We start from the raw sequence: 20,612 nt of genomic DNA on the forward strand, positions 1-20,612 counted from the left end.
AAGTTAGAAAGGTTTATAATTTTTCAGTTAAAAAAATGTCTAAAACTTTTGAATCGCCTGAGGCGGGGGATAGCGGTATTGTGATCGGCGGTTCCAGCTTCCCGGCCAATTGGCGAGATATCGCCGGATGGCGGGCTGACGGCGTTTCATTCTCGTCTCCATCAAACGAAGTATAATTTTGGGGGATTAATATTTTTCCAGAAACTTATTCCGAATTTAATGAATTTGAGCCGCGTCTGAAATCCGCTATATCATATTATTAGGATAAAATCATGCATGATAAGAATTTTAGCAGTTATACCAACATTAATTATAGAAACTAAATTATAATGAAATACTTTCGTGTCAACAACACTTAAATCTTTTTATCGTATCCAGGCTACAATCTCTTTTTATTAAGATATTTAAAGACTTAAAAGAGGGTGAAATAAAAAAAATAGTCTGGTGCAGGTATTTGTTTAAATTCTTTTATAAAACATCCTCTTGCTTCCCAAAAAATCCGTGAAACTTTATTCAGAAATGAAAGAATATGTTTAAATATTTTTTTGATTTAATTTATTTTAAGGCAGTTAAGCTCTACGATGCTCTCCTTCATCAAGCCATCTATCATTATCATGATCCTATGCTCGGGGGGTTCACAGGTAGGCAGGAAATATTTGGGTGGTAGGCAGTATAGCAGGAAATAGCTGTTTGTACACATAAAGTAGGACACATTTGGGGGGACAGGCAGCATGGCAGGAACTAGCTAAAGGTTAACATGTAGGCAGAAATATTTGTGTGGCAAGCAGCAAAGAGGAATAGTTATTAGTTAAACGGAAAGCAAATTGTCGGATTTAAATGCTTTGAATATTATAGGAACGAGTAAATCCATGTTGGCGGCGGATCCGGATTTTGCAATGGGAAACATATTCACCCTTGGAATGGATTGCTTTGGTAACTTCTTATACAAAATAATTTTTTTTATAATTTATTGCAGGATTCTTTAAATAAAAAAGGGGATACATATTTTAGGAATGAAATGAATAAAGCATTTTTCCAATTATTTCCTCATAAAACAGGGAAATGATATATTTAAAGAAAAAACCTGAAACAATTATTTAAGGTAAAATAAAACTGAAATATTAGCTATTTTATTCAGCAACAAGTCCACTGAAGAATGCAGAACCTAGAAAGAAACTGATTGATTTTTCTGCAAAAGCCAAGGTATTTATTTTGATGATTTTTTCTGGTTTCTTTTTTATTCGAACAATTTCTGAACTTTTTTGTCGTCTCTGGCTGAGGCTTAGGTAAAATGTTAAAGGTAAAAGGTCAAATTTTGCCCGTTTTTTATTTGATTCGATGTTTCTGTAAGTTGAAAATTTGAGAAAAAACACTGCAACGGATTTAGAAATAGACACGCTGCTTTGTGCAAAAAAGGCAGAGCAAAAGGGGTATTTATATGATTGATAAATCACCCCACCCACTCAGAAAACTTTTTTTTTTTTTTTTCTCCAGTATGTTAGAAATGTGTTTTGGATGTTGTAGCCATGAATTTGGGAAATCAAAGGATTTTATGGTGAAATTTATTTTACAAATATTTCTAGTTTATTTTTGCTAAAATCTTTGGAAACTACTCCCATCCCCGGCTCAGAATGGACGGAATATATTTTAGTGACGGAAAACTGACGGAATATATTCTAAAGTGACTAAAACTGACGGAATATAATAAATAGTAACGGAAACTGAATTAATATATTATATAGCAACGGAAGACTGAAAGAATATATTCTGGAGCAACGGAAAACTGACGGAATATATTTTAGAGTTACGGAAAACTGATGGAATATTTTAGATTGACGGAAAGCTGACGGAATATTTGTTAAAGGGACTAAAAGCTGACGAAATATATGTTAGTGACGGAAAACTGACGGAATATATTTTAAAATAACGGATAGTTGACGGAATTCATTATAGAGTAACAGAAAACTGACGGAATAAATATTAGAGTGACGGAAAGCTGTCGGAATATATATTAATGTGATGGAAAACTGATGGAATATATGTTAGTGACGAAAAGGTGACGGAATATATGTGAGAGTGACGGAAAACTGATGGAATATATTTTAGAGCGATGGAAAGCTGACGGAATATGAGCTGAATCATCTGATCGCGGCGGAACTAATGGCAGCGGAAGATTATTGGGGAGCTATGATCAAATTCGAGGAATTAGTTTATTTTTATTCAATATTTTTTTGTTCCAATATGATAAGTTTATTTAGGACTAAAAGGTTTTCTCCAAATCATCTTAAACAGTGTTTAAATTTTAATTAATCGAAAAAAAAACATTTTCATCAAAAACAAAAACAAATGTTTTCATCTTAAAAAAAGATAAACTAACTAAGTTTAGGAAATTTTGCGTCAATTTCCCCGAGATCCTTACGCACTCCAGATGGCGTACTTTCTGGCACTTACAATAGGAAAGATACGCTTACAAATTTTATAACGTACCTGTTTTTTTAATTTTGAATTTCTTAAATAAGTAATTAAATTTAATTTTTCAGCTTTATTTTTATATTTTTATTTCTACTGTTGCATCATCTTTACATTTTCACCTTAGTTAAACTGTAAGTTGCCTTCTGATGAAGGTGAGACAAAACGCTTGAAAGATATTCCCTCCTCTATAGTTGAGCATTATACTCCCAGTACTCCTTTCTACGGGTAGGTTTTTTATTTTTAATATCTCATTAGAGGGATTGTAACGTAATTTTAAGTGACATTCTTCATTTAAAGATTAAGCATGTCCTCAGAAACGATAAATGAATAAATGCGGTAGATATTATCGTATTTCAACCTTGTGTGGGACAAATTATGTCAATTTCCTTTGTTGTCTTGTTGCTTGGATCGACAAGTGACAAATTTGTGTACCCACTCACATCGAACTATCTGAGTAGTTCGTTGAACAAGCCATTATTTTTCCGAATAAATTAAATCTTTATTTGGGAGAATTTTTGCGAGTCACCCTAATTGTATCTTATGTCTTATCTTATAAAAAAACAAGAACATGTCAATTTTGCTAAGACAAGGGTTAAAAGGGTACTGTTGTTAGTCAGCCACATCCGTGATTGACGCGAGCGTATTTATTATTATGATGTCTATTGATTGAATTATTGTGGCTGAATTGGTGTAACTGGATTAATATATGGATTCATTGATTTAATGATTGATTGATTGGTTGGTTGATTGGTTGATTGATTGATTGGTTGAAGGCATGTGTTTGGCAAGCTCTGCTTCGGCCAGGGAGAGAACTGTGAATACGAGGCCGGGGAGATTAGTGGTAGGAAAGCTTTGGATCATTTCCCTCTTGACAACTGGGCGCATCACGCGCTTGCGCACAACTTTGAGGAATCAGGACGCGCACTTCAGGTACAGGGTTATAGTTCAATTATGTTCAAAATTTTATCAATACCTTATAAATAAAAATTTAACTGGCTGGCTGTAAGTAGAAACCTTTCCTGAAGCTTTTAATTATACATTAAAAGCTTGGGTATTGTATTTAATAAAAAAATATTTTTTTTCTGTATCTTTGTTCTTTAATTGGACAATAGTATTTCTTATTCAAATAATGTTTTAGGGTCGTTTGTTTTTAAGTAACACTGCTCGTGATTGGACCCAAGGAACAACCTTTTCCCACCATATTTGGTGGCACACCGCACTCTTCCACGTGCAACTGGGAGAATTCGACGCGGCACTTGATCTTTATGATGCAAGGATTGGACCTATGACTTTAAAAGGTGAATAAAAGAAAAATTTAAGAATTAAACATGAGAAAGTTTTATTTTACTCCATATTTTTCAAGATGGCGGAAATTTTCCCTTGTCGGATGGTTCATCTTTGCTCATGCGTCTTCATCTCGAGGTATAGAACAAAATTAGAAGTTAAGTTGGAAACAGAAACAACATCGCATTAATTGTTTTTTTTTTCTTCAAATTTTTCAAATCTTTAAGTTATGTACTAGGGAACACAGAACAAGGATGCCGATTATGAAATAAAAATTAAGGAATATATAAAAAAAATTGTAAAAAAAGAATTTGAACTTGTTTTTATCAATGATTCCAGAGGTGGAACTGGTGTACATTGTCTGGTGTCATAAGGTGCGGTGCAGGCTAACAAGTTTAATTAGAATGAAATCCTTAAATTTTAAAATCTTTCTAGGATAATATTATTTTCAACATTTCTCAGTTTTTACAAGAAAATTCCTCTTTCCTAATTTCCGAGTTGTGGGGCGGGGGGGCTACCCCCTCACCCTTAAGTGTATAATGTATATAGATTATGGTCTTTTAAAGTCTTAACAAAGAATTTTTCGTGTTAAGGGTGTAAACATAGGAGAAAGGGCTAGGGAGCAGGCAACAGCTTGGACAAATCATAATGATGATTTCGTCTCCTTGTTCTACGACGGACACAACGCCTTCATGAGCCTGTTGGCCGGGGATAGGATGGCCTGCACCACACTCATCAACAACATGCAGGAGTACATCAAGGGTGACAGGTAGCAATCGACGGGACTCATAAACCTAAACATTCTTTGGGTTTTCTCTCTTTTTTTGCACTTTTTACTTCGTACAATTTAGAATTTCATGAAATAAAATTATTTTTCCTTTTTTATTTAAAAATTGAAGAATCCATCTTTTAAGAGATTTTCAATTTATAAAGACGCAACAATTAATATTATGTAAAAATTGAAACTTAACTAATTTACAATATTTGATTTTGTTAATTTTTTAAAAATTAACAAAAAAAATAATAAATCTAAAAACTTGAGTTAATTTAGACCAGTTTAAAATAAGGATTTAATTGTAATTGCTATAAAAAAATGGGAAACTTGTAGTTAACAAAAGATTATTAAAATATTAAAGATCAAACAAATACTTTAAACAAATAACTCTAAACAGAATAAATTATAGACTTAACAATACACCTAACAAATTCATACGAAAACTATATTTCAGATAGAATTAAAGATCAGAAAAATTTAAAAATTTATTTAAATAAGCAACAACAAAAATCTTTACAAAATTTATTAATTTAGACAAGGATGGAACAAGGATGTGACAGCTCGTGTTGGTGTACCCCTGGTAGAGGGTATCACGCATTACATGGACGGAGAGTACAGTTCTGCAGTACAGACCCTGGCTCCCATCATGTCGGAGCTCCAGGGTTCTATCCAAGGGAGTAGAGCACAGAAGGATATTTATGCGCAAATTCTGCTCCATGCCGCAGCACGTTCAGGTATTAGACTTCAGGAACATATATTTTACTACAGAGCGTCCCCAGTGGCGTAAATAAGGGGGGTTATTGGGGTTACTTACCCCAATAAGGAAAAATGTAAAAAATTTTTTTTGTCGCTTCGCGCAGATAATATTACTCAATCAATTTTAACAAAGTAACATAGATAAATTTTACCCAAAAATCGAGTTTTTAATGTAGTAGTGTACTTGCACTATATGTCAAATTAAGAATCCTTATTTACGCTCCTGAGCGTCCCATATCATATTAGATTATCTCCAAGCTTTAACACCAAAATACGCACATAATACTCAAAAAACCTAGTATTTTCTGCAAGAAAAGTTTTCTTGTTTTTCTTCAAAGTTTGTTTAAGAGACTTAAACAAAAGGAATTTAAATTTACAACAAAAAAATTGTCTTTTCTAAGGGTAAAAGCAGGATTAATCAGATTCTCGATCACTTTGAATTTTATTTTAAGTTTTATTTCCTTGTTTTGTTTTCAACATTTTGCAAATTTATTTTCCAGTTTCAAATTCAGTTCTCTATTTCCAATAAGAAATATTTCTAAACAAAAAATTCATGGTTCATGCAAATACATAATTATTTTGTATCTTTTGCCACACACTTTATTACCATTAACTTACATAATAAATTTTAATACAGATTTAACCGAATTTACCATGTTTAGGAGTGAGTTCTGATCTCAATCTAGCGGAGGAAATATTAACTAACAAACTTAAGGAATCTAAACTAGAGAAACATACACCACTCAATCAAAGGTAGTTCAATATATTGATATATAAATATCTACATGATATATGCGTGTGAATACCTCAATATATTGATATATAAATGTCGAAATGGGGACTGGGCTCAATAGTTAGTGACACCTGACAATGCCCTTTACTTTAGTGTATAGGTTACCATTTTTCTTGTACAGTGTACACCCTATAGTGTTAGGCTTACCATTTTTCTTGAACACCCTGTACTGTGTCAGTTACCATTTTTCTTAACACTCTGTACTGTTAGGGTTACCAATTTTTCCTGGACACCCTGTAGTGTGTGAGTTAACATTTTTCTGTACTGTTAGGGTTACCAACCATTTTCCTTAACTACCGGTATAGTTTAATTGTTACAATTTTTCCTGAACACCCTGTACTATGAAAAAAAAGATAAGATAAGGATCTGAACCCCCCCCCCCCCATCTAGGAGAGCCCAGACCGCCATCGGAGCTAACTCCACTGAGCTGTGGTATAGTTTGTAGAAAAGTTAGATTTTAAAAAACAGCCAATAGAACTGGGAATCTGAAATTTTCTTTATTATTCACTAATAGAATTTATGTTTTGCAGATATAAAACCCGACTTTAGAAATTTGACAGCTCATAACATTGTTTAATTAAGTGGTAAAAACGGCATTATTTTTTTTTAGTAAGTGCCATAGTTGCACAGGTTATTTTTTCTAAATCCTCCCTTTACATTCTACAAAATATCATATTCGTCATTTATTATATTAGCCCCAGCTGCCTTTGTAACTCTTTGTATAGCTTTATTGCTTAAGATCCGGATCCGTTGGATCCGCACGATTTTGTCTTCTTGGATCGGGACCCGGATCTTAAGAGCAAAATAGATACCATCAACCATATCAACCAAAAACTGCAAAAAAAAAAATCTTACTCATGAAACCAAAATCTGAAAAGAGAGATTATACAATTTTTTGATCCCAAAATCTGAAATTTTTTGATCCCAAAATCTGAAATTTTTTGATCCCAAAATGGCTCATCAATCATCAAACATAAGATTAAGAGTCACTTTGGCTTAATTGTACTATTTGGGATTTATTAAATAGCGGGGTTATCTAAAATTTTGTTTCTTAAATGGACTGTAAGCGTTATTTCAAGTGAACCTCCAGGCAAAGATGGCAGTGCAAGATTAATAACGGTATCCTTGCAACCTGTAGTTGACCAATTATGTGGAAGATATTAATGCTGTATTTCTTAAAGTATTTAATTCTGGATAATTGAAAATAAACAGATTTTGAATTTTATAAACATTGAGATCCTATTAATAATTGATCAGACAAAGCTTTTATGGGTACCGTTGTGAATCGGGCATTGCCATCATTGCACGGAGTGTCAGTTGAAATTACGCTTACAGTCCTTTAATCGGAGACACTACACAAGTAATACGTAATACGTTAAGATATATCTAAATATGAGAGAGTGTTGGGGGGAGGAGGGTAATTTTCTCAATTATTTATTTCTATTGTTTAAAATAAAGTTTCCTCAAGCCCTCATTGTTCTCTCTCCTCACGTAGCAACGATTTGGAAGTCAAGGATAGTTTTGATAAATGCATCTTTACAAACTGTACAGGACAGGGTGGGCAGGAAAAATAGTATTTGTACAGTAGGTAGAGGGGTGTAAAGAAAAATGGTAACTTATACAGTAAAGGGTGTTAAGGAAATGGTAACTTATACAGTAAAGGGTGTTCAGGAAAAATGGTAAATTACACAATAAAGAGTGTTAAGTAAAATGGTAACTTACACAGTAAAGGGTGTTCAGGAAAAATGGTAACTTACATGGTAAAGGGTGTTCAGGAAAAATGGTAACTTATACAGTAAATTGTGTTAAGTAAAATGGTAACTTACACAGTAAAGGGTGTTCAGGAAAAATGGTAAATTACATGGTAAAGGGTGTTCAGGAAAAATGGTAACTTATACAGTAAAGAGTGTTAAGTAAAATGGTAACTTACACAGTAAAGGGTGTTCAGGAAAAATGGTAACTTACATGGTAAAGGGTGTTCAGAAAAAATGGTAACTTATACAGTAAAGGGTGTTAAGTAAAATGGTAACTTATACAGTAAAGAGTGTTAAGTAAAATGGTAACTTACACAGTAAAGGGTGTTCAGGAAAAGTGGTAACTTACATGGTAAAGGGTGTTCAGGAAAAATGGTAACTTACATGGTAAAGGGTGTTCAGGAAAATTATTTTCTTGATATTTCTTTTGAACATTGCAAAATGCACATTGCAAAATGCACATTGCACTTTGAGTACTGAACAGTTAAAAATAAAACCTGGGCTAAATCCTCAAATAAATTCCAATCCCCACACTCCCGAGGGCTCAGATACACAATTTGGATTTTTGTGAAACAAATAAAAATTTTAGTGAACGAACACCGATTGATCTTCTTCGTTTAAGGAGGCTTAATTGTTGTTTACAAAAATATCAATCCTTAAAACATTAGTTCTGAAAGAGTTATTCAGTATTCAAATTAGTTTTTATTAATTTTATAATTTCAGGTTCTATGAACGAATGATCGCTGTGCATCAGCATTAATCCTTCAAAAACATCGTCCAAAAATATCGTCCATGGTTGCTTATTCGTCCATTTATACTTCAAACCAACTGATCAGCGATGAAATGGATATATTTCTTTATAAAAATTAGCTTTGAAATGCTTAATTTATTGCAATGTCAATGCATGACTAATCGATAATTATTTAATGATAATTAAGTGACCTTTTTACAGTGAATATTTTCACAATTAACTTTTACAATGCATGTGCTTAAATTTACAAAATAGTGTATTCTTTTTCTCTTTGCCTTATTTCTTGAACATGATCCAACAATTTTTATTTTATTTCTTCTGGAATTATTTTTCTTTTTGTTGTTAATTTCAAGATCTGGCCTCCCCTCCCTCTGTAAATTCAAATTTTGACTCGAGGAGGTTTCCAACCACTCCATTATAACTTAGGATAGACATTTGCTCTTAAAGGGACTCTAAGCTCAATTCCAAGTAATCCTCCATGGAAAGATGACTATGTTTGATTCATTACAGTACCCTTACCAACTTTGTCTGATCAATTTTTATTGTCTATGACGATGAAAACTTAAAACTTACAATTGCAAGTTCTTTACAAAACTGACTTGTGAATTTCTACGGGAAGGAAAACATAAATGAATTATCAAAGTTGAACCCAGAAACAAAATTATCTTCAACATTATTGATCAGATAAAGAGATATATCCGTCACCGTTAACGGATAAAGGTATGTCTGTTACCTTTAGCGAATAAAGGTATGACTGTCACCGTTAACGGAAAAAGGTATTTCCGTCACCGTTAACGGATAATTGATTGTACAGTTGTTAATCAGACATTGTCATCTTTGCATGGAGGGTTACTAGAAATTACTCGTGCAGTCCCTTTGACACATTTGAAATCTTCATGTACAGGGTTACAAAAAAGTCGTAATCAACCCAAGTATTAATCCTAGGCAACCCCTATAAAGTTGGCCTGATATTAAATAGGTATTAAACAATACACCAGCAACAGATTGCGCTATTGGTCTCAACCCAATTCTAATTTTTACTCTTAAACAATTATAAAATCAAATGGTTTGTTTGGGCCTCCATCCTGGGTGGTATTTTCCAACTTGAGAATTCGAATATTAAAGCCCCCCCCCCCCTTCCTCCTTCCGGTTTGATAAATTAAGGTCCTAATGTATGTACAGGCAACATAGTAATTGTCGGCCTTAAAGAAACACGACCATATGTTTAAACACAAAACAAATTGTTGGTTTACTAATATCCTATACCAGGGATTGCCACCATGGGAATTTGAACAAGAGCAACTATTGATATACAATATCCTTCAAACATATAATATATAAACATAATACATCCTTCGTTCTCACATGAACATAATGCTTTCATGTCGACAATATCCTTAAATATAACATACACTTTTTGTTCTCACATGAACATAATGCTTTTATGTCGACAATAGCCTTCAAACATACATTTTTGAATTCATATTTATTACAATGTTTACAAACATTTTTAAGCGTTTTGTCGATGTTGAAAATACATTTAAAAATGTTGATTATGAATTTGCACATTGTCCAAAAAAGTCTTTCATGTGAATATATTTTATTCTCTTCTTAATTTGTGCTTATATCGGTATTAAGTGCCCAGAAGTAATGTTTAAAAGACCCTCCATTTATAAATTGGCATGTTCGATTCAAAATGGTATCCTTTAAACACCTTTCTCTTAAGGGTACCGTTGTTAATAGGACTTGTATTTTTTTATTGTTGGGTCACTAGAAATTACGTTTACTGTTCTATGTGATTATAATAACCAGTAATTAATCTACTTGGATCTTAACTAGGGTTTCCAGCAAAACGGAGAAATGATTTTTCGCTTTGTTGGCTAATGTTGCGTCAATCTGCTCGCAAAAAAATTTCGCGAAAAAGTTAAAAGTTAACAAAATACGTAACAAAATTTCCGCGAAATTTCGCGCAAGTTTTCGTTCGCTGGAAATCCTAAGCGATGTGATAATGTGATAATGTCTCATACCCCGGTGAAATCTATATGAAGTGATGTCCTTATTATTTTGTGCTTTTTCTGTGCTCTTTCCTTCCGTCTTAATTCTAAACCCTGATGTTGTCTTATCTTCACATCAAACTAATGTAAATTCTAAACCCTGATGTTGTCTTATCTTCACGTCAAACTAATGTAAATTCTAAACCTTGATGTTGTCTTATCTTCACGTCAAACTAATGTAAATTCTAAACCCTGATATTGTCTTATCTTCACGTCAAACTAATTTAAATTCTAAACCCTGGTGTTGTCTGATCTCCACGTCAAACAAATGTAATTTCAATACCCTGATGTTGTCTTATCTTCACGTCAAACTAATGTAAATTCTAAACCCTAATATTGTCTTATCTTCACGTCAAACTAATGTAAATTCTAAACCCTGATGTTGTCTTATCTCCACTTCAAACTAATTAAATTCTAAACCCTGATGTTGTCTTATCTCCACGTCAAACTAATGTTAATTCTAAACCCTGATGTTGTCTTATCTTCACGTCAAACTAATGTAAATTCTAAACCCTGATGGTGTCTTATCTTCACGTCAAACTAATGTAAAATTGAACGTAAGGTTGAAATCCTAAACGTTTTCGATCAAAACTCTTCTTTCTAAAGAGATATTGAGAAGAAGAAAAATGTTTTTAATTTCTAATCTGTAACTGGATAGATTGCTTTTCTCAAACTTGAGTGTAAAACAAGAGGAGATACCGAGGTTACAAAGTTGTGCCAGTTATGTCAAATAAATTTGACCGCTTCTTCCAGGCTAGGTTACAATGTCTTGCTCCAAAATGATCGTCTTATTTTTGTCTTCTGTCTTTTATTTGCCACGGATAATTAAAATCTCCATTTTCTTTATATCTTTTCATTGTACAATGTAATGAAGACCACTTTGAATTACTTTTACATTTCAATCTGGCTACGGTTCTGTGCATTTGTAAAAAATATATAATTTTGATAAAGTTAAGATTTATTTTTAGTTACATTATATACAAGTTGTTAGATAATGGAATACGTTATTTTACAACATTACAGACAAATTATAATATGTATTCAAATATTTACAAAAATTACACATTTATGGCGCCAAATATTGAGATAAATTGCGTATTTTTCTTACCGCAAAGTCAAGTCTAAGCTACTAACTGCACATGACCTGTATTTTATAGATGTATGGCAATGAAAAAGGAATCAAATCATTATATTTTATTTAAAAAGAGACAAATATTTGAGTTGAATCAATCAGGTGAGAACTAAGGAACTTTTTTTTCATTTTATTCCCTTTTGTTGTGCCACAAAAAGGACAGCTCAGGAACATCAGCGATAACCAGGAAAAAATGAAATAGGAAGACGACATTCTAGCAATGTTTTACCAGGATATTATTTATATCACTAATTTAGTGAAATGGGTCTGTTTACACTGCACATATGCTGTGTCTCATGCTCATTGGACTTTTTAAAGTTGATAACTTGATTCTAAAAGACATTTTTGGTTATCACTGTAATTTAATTGTATAGAATTATAGATTGGCCGGGCCTGGTCAACCACTGATCTGAGCTGCCCTAATTCGAAACAGAAGAAAGACGACAACCTCTATACTTAATAATTCGAGAGGCTGGGTGTCGTACAAATTAAGAGTTAATATTTTAGTGACAGTTTTTAGTTAAGAGTACGTAATATTTTTCAGCTGAGTAAAAATGTTTTCATGTTTAACAGTACAAATGTTTTCAAGTTTTGAGTACAAATGTTTTCAAGTTTAGAGTACAAAATGTTTTTCATGTCTAAGTACAAAATATTTTCAAGTTTAGAGCACAAAATGTTTTTCATGTTTTAAGTACAAAATATTTTTCAAGTTTAGAGTACAAAACATTTTAATAAATGATTCCTGGATGAATATCTTTAGCTTGTCTTCTAAACATAACGTTAGGATTGCTTCTCGAAGGTTGAGACTGAAATGGGAAACGAGAACTATTAAGGGCTTCTAGCGAGCTGTACATACCGTCCTTGTACAATCCTTGATGTTGGCCGGACATGTACTCTGAAAAAGACAGTTGATTAAAAATATTTAAAATTTTTAGATTCCTAAAAATATATTCGAAATTAAATTATTTCTCAGACCTCACTACCTTTTACGTCATGCATGAATAAAATAATAATAATTTTTTTTTGTATTTTTTGAACAAGGTTGCCAAATACCAAAAAAAAGATGAGAAAACTCTAGGGTTGGCAACCCTGTGTAAGCGTAAATTCATATGATCCTCCATGCAAAGATACCAATGCCCCATTCACAATGGTACCCGTAAATAGTACAATAGTACAATAGTACAAAAGTACCCGTAAAAGCTTTGTCTCAAGGGTGAAGTACATAGAAAAGTTTAAAGTTATGAAATCTTGTTTTTTTTCTATTTAGGTTTCTCTTATGGAGGGTCACACATTAAACAACGCTCACAGTTCCCTTTAAAATGTTATTATTCGTTCATTAAAATCCTTTAGTCTGTGCTCGTGCTCAATTGCTAACAATAAATTTTCCTCTTCACTAACTGAGAATTGTCAAATTAAACATGGTTGATGATTTTCTGGAAAATAATTGGTTAATTTCCCATATTTATCCTGATAAGAAGGAAGCCTGGAAGACGTGATATAATTAAAAATTAAATTTCAGATTTTCGACGATTTCTCTGAAAAAAAGAAGAAAGTTCTAGACGCATTTAAAAAAGAGATAATTTAAAATAATATTTATTTTAGTATTAAATTGTTTCAAATGCAGAAATTATGATAAATTCAGCCAAAAAGAAAATTCGACGGACCTTGATGTCTTTTCTTTCAGTATACGTTGTGATAAAGGATAGAGCTCCCAAGATTTAATATTTTAAGAAATCAAATTAATGTAGAAAACATTTTAGAAGATAGACAGCATAAAGGGACTGTAGACGTATTTACAAGTGACTCTCCATTTACAGATTAGCGTGTACGATTCACAACAATACCCTATACACCTTCATTACTCTGTAAATGTCGGGTCACTTGAAATACACTACACTAATTAGTTGTTTAAGATTTAAAATTCAGTGATGGTGATGGACCAAACCTCTGTAGAGTAAAAAAGTAGATGTTAGTTCCACATTTATTGAAAATATATTTCGGTCTGGGTTGACCCTCGTCAGTTCTTGAGATTGTTTCTTCACAAAGATTAAGAACAAGTTGAGAAAATAAAAATTAACTCTTATCATCGAAAATAAGTAGTCTTTTTCAATTATTAGTTTCTATAATCTCTCAAAATTCAAAGAGATTTTCTGCAGATTTTCTTGAATTTTTATTGAAAAGACGACATTTCGAGAATTTTTAGAATTCTGCAAACAAATTCACAGAAAATAAGAAATTCAATATAATGATGAAAACAATATAATTGATTTTAACATTAATTTAATGACAAATTTCTTTTCAGAAATATGTTCCTTAACATCTAATTAGTTTACTGTATAATTTTTTTCATTTTTCGTCGCCGTTATTTGATAATTTAAGAAAAAAACGATTCTGAAAAAGAACCCACCCAAATTCATGATTTTGAACGTCGACTTTGCACTCAAACTCATAAATTATACATAGTGGAACCGTTTTATATGTCTTAAATGAATCCTAAAAAATTTGTCCACAATACTGCATTCTCAGTTCAACCACCATACATTGCCGGTCACTCCCTTTAAGTCCCTGTGACTTTTGATGCAAGAAAATTATATAAAGTTCAAACAAACAAAATTTTTGAACGGTCATAAGAGGTAACTTAAAGTGACCCTCCATGCAGAGATGGCAATGCCCAATTTACAACGGTTTTATTCTGGTAAAAAAAGTGGAAGATTTTGTTGTTTTGCTGAATCATCAGTGTTTATAGTTCTGTGAGTCTCTTTATTGTTTCTAATGAACAAGAAGCGCGCAAGCTAATTTCGCGGAGAAACCGCAAATGAAATGAAAATAAAAAGTTTATAGAATTTCAAACAATGATGTCTAGTTCATACTTGATCAAACAAAGCTTTTATGGTATCGTTGTAAATCGGATATAGTCAACTTTGCGCGTGAGGTCACTTAAAATTACGCTTACAGTCCCTTTAAGCAAATAATACTTTGTCCCTTTAAGATAAAATGACAGATTTCCCAATGAGAAGTTGATGTTGAAATAGGTTGGGAGTTAATCGGTAATAAAACTTAATACCTTGAAATAATTATATCTCCTCATCACGTTAATTTCACGTCGTGAACCCCCCCACCTTTACCCCCCCCCCTCTACATCTTCTAGATTGGGAAGAGAATTTAGCGTAGGTTTATCATGCCTCGAGAATTTAGTCGAAATGTCAATGATGATTATAGCCTAAAATAATTAGAATATGAAAGAACCGGACCCACCTCCCCCCATTCGCTGTCGCATCCCTTAAAAGTTCCGGAAGAATTCCCCCTCCCCCCCCCTGTATGAGACATTGAAGACCCCCTCCCGATATCGGAACGGAATGTAAATTATGTCAAGATGTGACATTAGAAGGACAAACTACACCTTTATACTACTTGGTTTTAATATACAACATGAAAATTAAACATTTTTATTTTTTTCTTTATAATTTTATTGCATGCTGTAAAATTTCATATCATGCATTTTAAATCTTTTATTTTTGTTCTTCCGTGTACATTTCAAATTAATTTTTAAGCTTCTTTTCCTACTTTAAAACTAAAAATATTAAAATTAAAAATTTTACAGAGATTCCCATCCATATTATTGAAAACTATCAGAATGCGTCATCCTTAAATTACTTAAACTCTTTAAATACTAAAAAAATCTACATTTTTATACATTATTTTAAGAACCACTGTGTCATATATACCTTGCCCTGCTTATATATCGTTAGAAACGTTCTAGGTTTCTCTTTCTCACACTCTTCCCTGATTTTCACATGTTTACCCCCTCTTCTTAATTTCCCACACATCCAACACACCTTGCCTTTCTGCCAATTATAATTCTCTTTATAAAAATCATGATTCTGTTATTTAGTAGAAATCATTTTAGTTCAAATTACCCCAAAGGATACCCCCCCCTCTCTCTTCTGATCTCCTAGAGCTATAATTAATTTGAGAGTTTTTACTTATTTTTTCCTTACAGGGTGTCCTAATAAACATGGCAAATAAATGACAACTTCTATACCGTATTTATTTCATCATCCATGCGGTATTATTTCGTTAACATAATTTTGTAAAACATTTAACACCGAAATCTCGGGATTTCCTTAATGTGGTCTACATTTTGGAAAGTTCATTAATTATACTTTCGATCTTTTTTCGATGCACTTTTTGTCATTTATGAATTATCGGAAATCAAAAATGTTATTCAAGTCGTCTCTCAATTCTCATGTTTATTGGGGCACCCTGTAGTACATTTATTGCTTCTAGATATAAATACATGATAAATAACGAGTGTAATAAAGGAGAGGAAGTTGAGTAGGTCTTCTCTGGTTCCAGGATCCGATACCACTGATTCGCGGATTTCAAAATACTCGTTCGGGGATATCTTCAACTATAACACCATGTAGTAGTAATCTCTGTCTGTTGACATATTTGCGATAAATTTTGATTGGTAAACCATGGGAATGTTCTTAGCTTGATATTTAGATTCTAAATTTTCGCGAGATTCTAAATTGGGTGAGTTGACTTTTAAAGGGAAAAATAGCTTAAATCGTAATTTAAGACCAAGCGCGGGTAAACGGTGGGAGTAACTTTAACTATTAAGTAACCTGGGCAGCGCTGAATCTACAAGCTAGTTATTCATGTAAAGTTCTTTTTAAGATTGGTGTTAATATGCTTCATTGCCTAAACATGCATACTTCCCTTTATAACCTTCTTTTTCAAATGGCTTTTTAAATTATTTTCTTTTCATTTTTAAATCACATTAAATCTTGTCCTGAATTTATAAAATTTTATTCTTAATTTTATTTTAAATTTCTAAATTTTCAATGAAAGGGTTTTAAAATAATAATAATAATAATGAAAATAATAATAATTATAATAATAATAATAATAATAATAATAATTAAAATAATAATAATAATAATAATAATAATAATAATAATAAAATTCACCCCCTCTCACTATTTCATATGAATCTAAAACTTATAAAGGATGTAAGAATACGCATATATTTTAATTTATATTTTTCTTGCGGATTTAAAAAGGAGCAATGGAAAGAACAGAAAGGAGAGAAAGCTAGAATTTCGCATAAGATGATCTGCTGATTCTTTTCAACAAACCTAATTTTCCAATAATAGAAACTAAAATCCCACACAAAAAAAAACGAAAAATCAGGATCCTTGGAAAACTAAAAAGTTATCAAGCGTTGAAATCTCTGAAATCTACAAATGAATGGCTAAATAGAATGATTTTCTTTTCCAAACAAATATTTCTATATCATAAATTTTTAAGCAAAATATTTAACTATATTTCCCATGCAAACCATGCAATTCATGCAGCATTAAAAAAAAGTATAAATGCATATTAAACAAGTATGCATGCAAGTCTTGTACGCCATGCTATGTACAGTGAACACTGTAAAATGTACATGCGACATAACCTTCAAGCGGCTACCTTGGAATCCGCCAAATTTCTGTTATAAAACGCGGGAAAAGATTGACTAGGAGACTAGTAGTGGAAAGCAGAATTTTCCCACACACCTGGTGGTAGGCATCGGTTGCAGGACGGTAATCGTCTCGGAGATATGGTCGCTAGAATTTCTCGACTCCTTCCGCCTTCGTTCATTCTCCGTCGCGAAGATCTGACTGGATCTGACCGAGTGATCTGACTAAGCCGGCTTGGATCAGCTCGTGAAAGATCTCTCTGACTTGAAAATCTGGGAGCCTGCCGATGGTTTGGGCGCGCCAGGTCACCATGGGATGCACGAAAAAGCGGATGTCCGTAGAGATGCGAAGGACGGTCTCGTGGAGAACTACTGCGCATGCGTACATTGTTTGAATGCCTTTCCTCGCGCAGCAATCGATCATCTCTTAGAAATCTATTTCTTTCAAAGAAATCAGGATTAGCGTCTCTTCTTTGACGATCATCTCTTTCATGACGATCATGCTCATTTCTTCTATGACGATCATCTCTGCCAAAAGGTTCTTCTCGGTGGAATTGATCATCGACGACGAACTGATCATCGTCAGAGAGCTGATCATCGTGGTGAGTATGTTTGCTTCTCCGACTTGCTCGAGCTGAAGGTATTCCGAAAACTAGTTGAAAATAAATTGTTTAAATGGATTAAAAATTGAACATGAAGAGTTCTAAAAATATTAGTTTCTTCAATCTAAAAGAGTTAAAATTACCATTTCTCTTGTTGTCAGTAAAGTAACTGAACTAAACTCTAATTTTGTAATCCTTGTAATCATTTGTAATCTTTGCAACCTGATAGTCTAAAACTTTGTTATTTCAAACTTCAACTATTTAACCTAGCAAAGCTTAAGTTTAAATATCCAAGTTCTACGACATCAGGCAGCAAAGATATAGTGTTTATAAAATTATAAGTTGTGGCCAGTTCCTGTGTAAAGAAAGTTTGTATACATTTGTAGTTTATCCTTAGTTTGACCTAATTTTTTAGATTTTAATTTAATTTTAAGATGGCTTGTATTTTTTCCGGAACAATAAGCTTTAGCACAATGGAAATAAATTGATCGCCAAGTACTTTATAACACGATTTTAAAGCCTATATATTCTCACTAAATGATTAATGATGTTTTTGTTGGTGAAATTTTATCAAAATTATGGGAATATAAAAATAATGATGCGAGTCGAAAAAAATGTTATAGATATATATGTTTTGGTAAAAAAGGACAGAACGTATAAGATACAGGGTGTCTGCACGAAAATTGTCAATTGAGAGACGGCTTTAAGGTCGTCTTTAATCTTTGAAATAATTTGCGGCATTCATACTTTACAAGTTTAATTCTTAAAAACAATAATTATGAAATTCATCTAATTCTGGCATTTATAAAATGTGGTCTGCCCTTGTGTTATCTCAAAATTGCCTGAAAGGAATTGAGTTTTTGCCCCAATCTCTAATTGTCTGATTACTATATCTTGGCAACCTTATGGTGCAAACCTTTAATAAATCAATTCCAACTATTTGATCTAACAGATTATATAGCTTGATATATCAAAGATCTACAACATCGGGTTGCAAGGATATAGAATTAATTAGAAAATTAGAGTTTGTGGCTAAGACTCAGTTTCTTTGCCAAAGAATTACATGAGGTATTTTGTAATTTTTGTTTCAACAATTTTACTGGAAAAAATAAAGTAGCAAACAATAAAAAAATATATAATTTTCAAGTCGTCTTTGAACGGTCCATGTTTCTTGAGACACCCTGTATTTTCTAAAATAAGCTTTAATAAGATTATTAAAGTTAATCCAAATAATAATCTATTTCAAGAATGAATTTAATAAAAAGGGTATTTTCTCCATATGTTAGTTCAATACAACCCCCTCTCCTGCTACACTTCCTAATGACCAAAATAATGTATAATGTTCCCCTGTGGCCGCCGCTTCCAGCAAAATATAGAAAATTGAAAAATTTCCCCTGCACTTGTTAAATTTTTGCATTCTGCGAATATTTAATTATAAAAGAAACCAAAAATAATGCAATAAATACTAAACAGATAAAGGAAGAAACTTTAAACTACCACATAGAGGGAAAAGAAAATCTTTTACCTTTTTAATTATAGATCTTACAAAAATTATGTCTAAAAATGAGATTTTTCGTAACAATTTTCAAATATTGTTTCTTGAAGTTAAAGGAATCAAGGATGTTGTCCCGAAACACAATCGTAATTATTATTATTATGGCCGAAAATTATTTTCATATTTTCTACCCAATCTATAATTATCTAACATCTAATGCATCAGTATTCAGAAATGCAATAGAGGACACATTTATACTCTCTTTGTAAGCGCTAAATTTAGTATAAGAGTTGTGCAAAGCTATGCTGTGATTTGTGAATATAAAAGTATAATGTTATGTTGTGCCAAAATAGTGATTTCTATATTTAAGTTTCAAGACTAAACTTTTCTTTGTGCTTTTTTAATTTTGTTTATTTACATGTTTCTTTCTTAAACAATAGATTTTAAATTATATTATGAAAATGAAACTTGAAGTAAACTTGAAATTTCTCTAAAATTCCAGTTTAACGATTACATTATAACTGTTCAGTTACTTCATAAAATCTTAAAAGACTCATATTTCTACAAAATGAGAACAAAAAACTGAGATTTTTGAATTATTAAGGCTTATTAAATTTGTGGAATATAACATGATGTAAAACGCTAAAAATTGGAATTAGTTCTTTAATGTTTAAACAAGGACTGAATTTAATAAATTCATAGGTCTTTAGAGACGGTTCAACCACGGCGATAGATAGTTCAGTGACCGTAGGTAGCTCATCGACCTAGCTCAAATTCATTAAATTCGGTCCCTGAGATCAAATTCTATTTTTTTTTATAAAATGTTGGCCATCCTATAAATTGATCTGTTTTTTTAACATTTACGGTTTTTTATCTTTCATGAAGATCTACAAAAAAAATCTACGAAGCCTGACATATTTAGAAATCTTATATTGATTACAAGTTTCCTTTTGTTGCAAAGATTTTACTCTTAATCTGCGAAAGACAACTATGTTTGTTAACAAACGGATTAAAACCCCGTCTATAGCCCAAGCAACCTGCCAAGGTTGACTTTAATTCGTAGAACATATGGCAAAAGGATGAAAAACAAATATCATCTTATCCTAGAATAAAAACTGTACACAATGTGAACCTGACCAAATGGCAAAAATGGAAAAAGGTTAATTTTGTAATGATGTTATGTGCGGTTGTTATGAATTGAGGAAAGTGGCGGGAAAAATCACGAATCCTATATCGTACAGGTAAGACTCAGAAAATCCGGAAAATGTATAAAAATCAAG

At 32.2% G+C, this 20,612-nt stretch overlaps 2 protein-coding genes across 2 annotated transcripts in view; one reads left to right on the forward strand and one right to left on the reverse strand.

Moving 5' to 3' along the window:
- Positions 1-11,594, forward strand: LOC111707320 (tetratricopeptide repeat protein 38). The gene is made up of 14 exons (XM_023480402.1): positions 1-170; positions 566-641; positions 856-933; positions 1,139-1,203; positions 2,107-2,202; positions 2,387-2,456; positions 2,625-2,697; positions 3,246-3,402; positions 3,611-3,770; positions 3,836-3,894; positions 4,350-4,525; positions 5,066-5,265; positions 5,950-6,040; positions 8,558-11,594. The coding sequence occupies exons 1-14, from the start codon at positions 36-38 to the stop codon at positions 8,592-8,594; spliced, it is 1,473 nt and encodes a 490-aa protein (XP_023336170.1). The 5' UTR covers positions 1-35; the 3' UTR covers positions 8,595-11,594.
- LOC111707332 (uncharacterized) overlaps positions 11,586-20,612 on the reverse strand; it is a 21,507-nt gene continuing 12,480 nt past the window's right edge. The window contains exons 6-7 of the mRNA XM_023480418.1: positions 17,333-17,887; positions 11,586-12,666 (exon numbers count right to left, since the gene is read on the reverse strand). Of these exons, the coding sequence (XP_023336186.1) occupies positions 12,500-12,666; positions 17,333-17,887 (722 nt within the window). The 3' untranslated portion in view covers positions 11,586-12,499. The remainder of the gene's footprint in view (positions 12,667-17,332; positions 17,888-20,612) is intronic.

This window comes from Eurytemora carolleeae, unplaced genomic scaffold (genome assembly GCF_000591075.1).
Source record: "Eurytemora carolleeae unplaced genomic scaffold, Eaff_2.0 scaffold765, whole genome shotgun sequence".
NCBI lineage: Eukaryota > Metazoa > Arthropoda > Copepoda > Calanoida > Temoridae > Eurytemora > Eurytemora carolleeae.

Excerpts from the sequence above, each read along its gene's own strand:
- LOC111707320 (XM_023480402.1), top strand. The coding sequence starts at position 36 with ATGTCTAAAACTTTTGAATCGCCTGAGGCGGGGGATAGCGGTATTGTG. Across the intron at positions 5,266-5,949 it reads CCATGCCGCAGCACGTTCAG|GAGTGAGTTCTGATCTCAAT; the intron begins GTATTAGACTTC and ends TACCATGTTTAG. Across the intron at positions 6,041-8,557 it reads CATACACCACTCAATCAAAG|GTTCTATGAACGAATGATCG; the intron begins GTAGTTCAATAT and ends TTATAATTTCAG.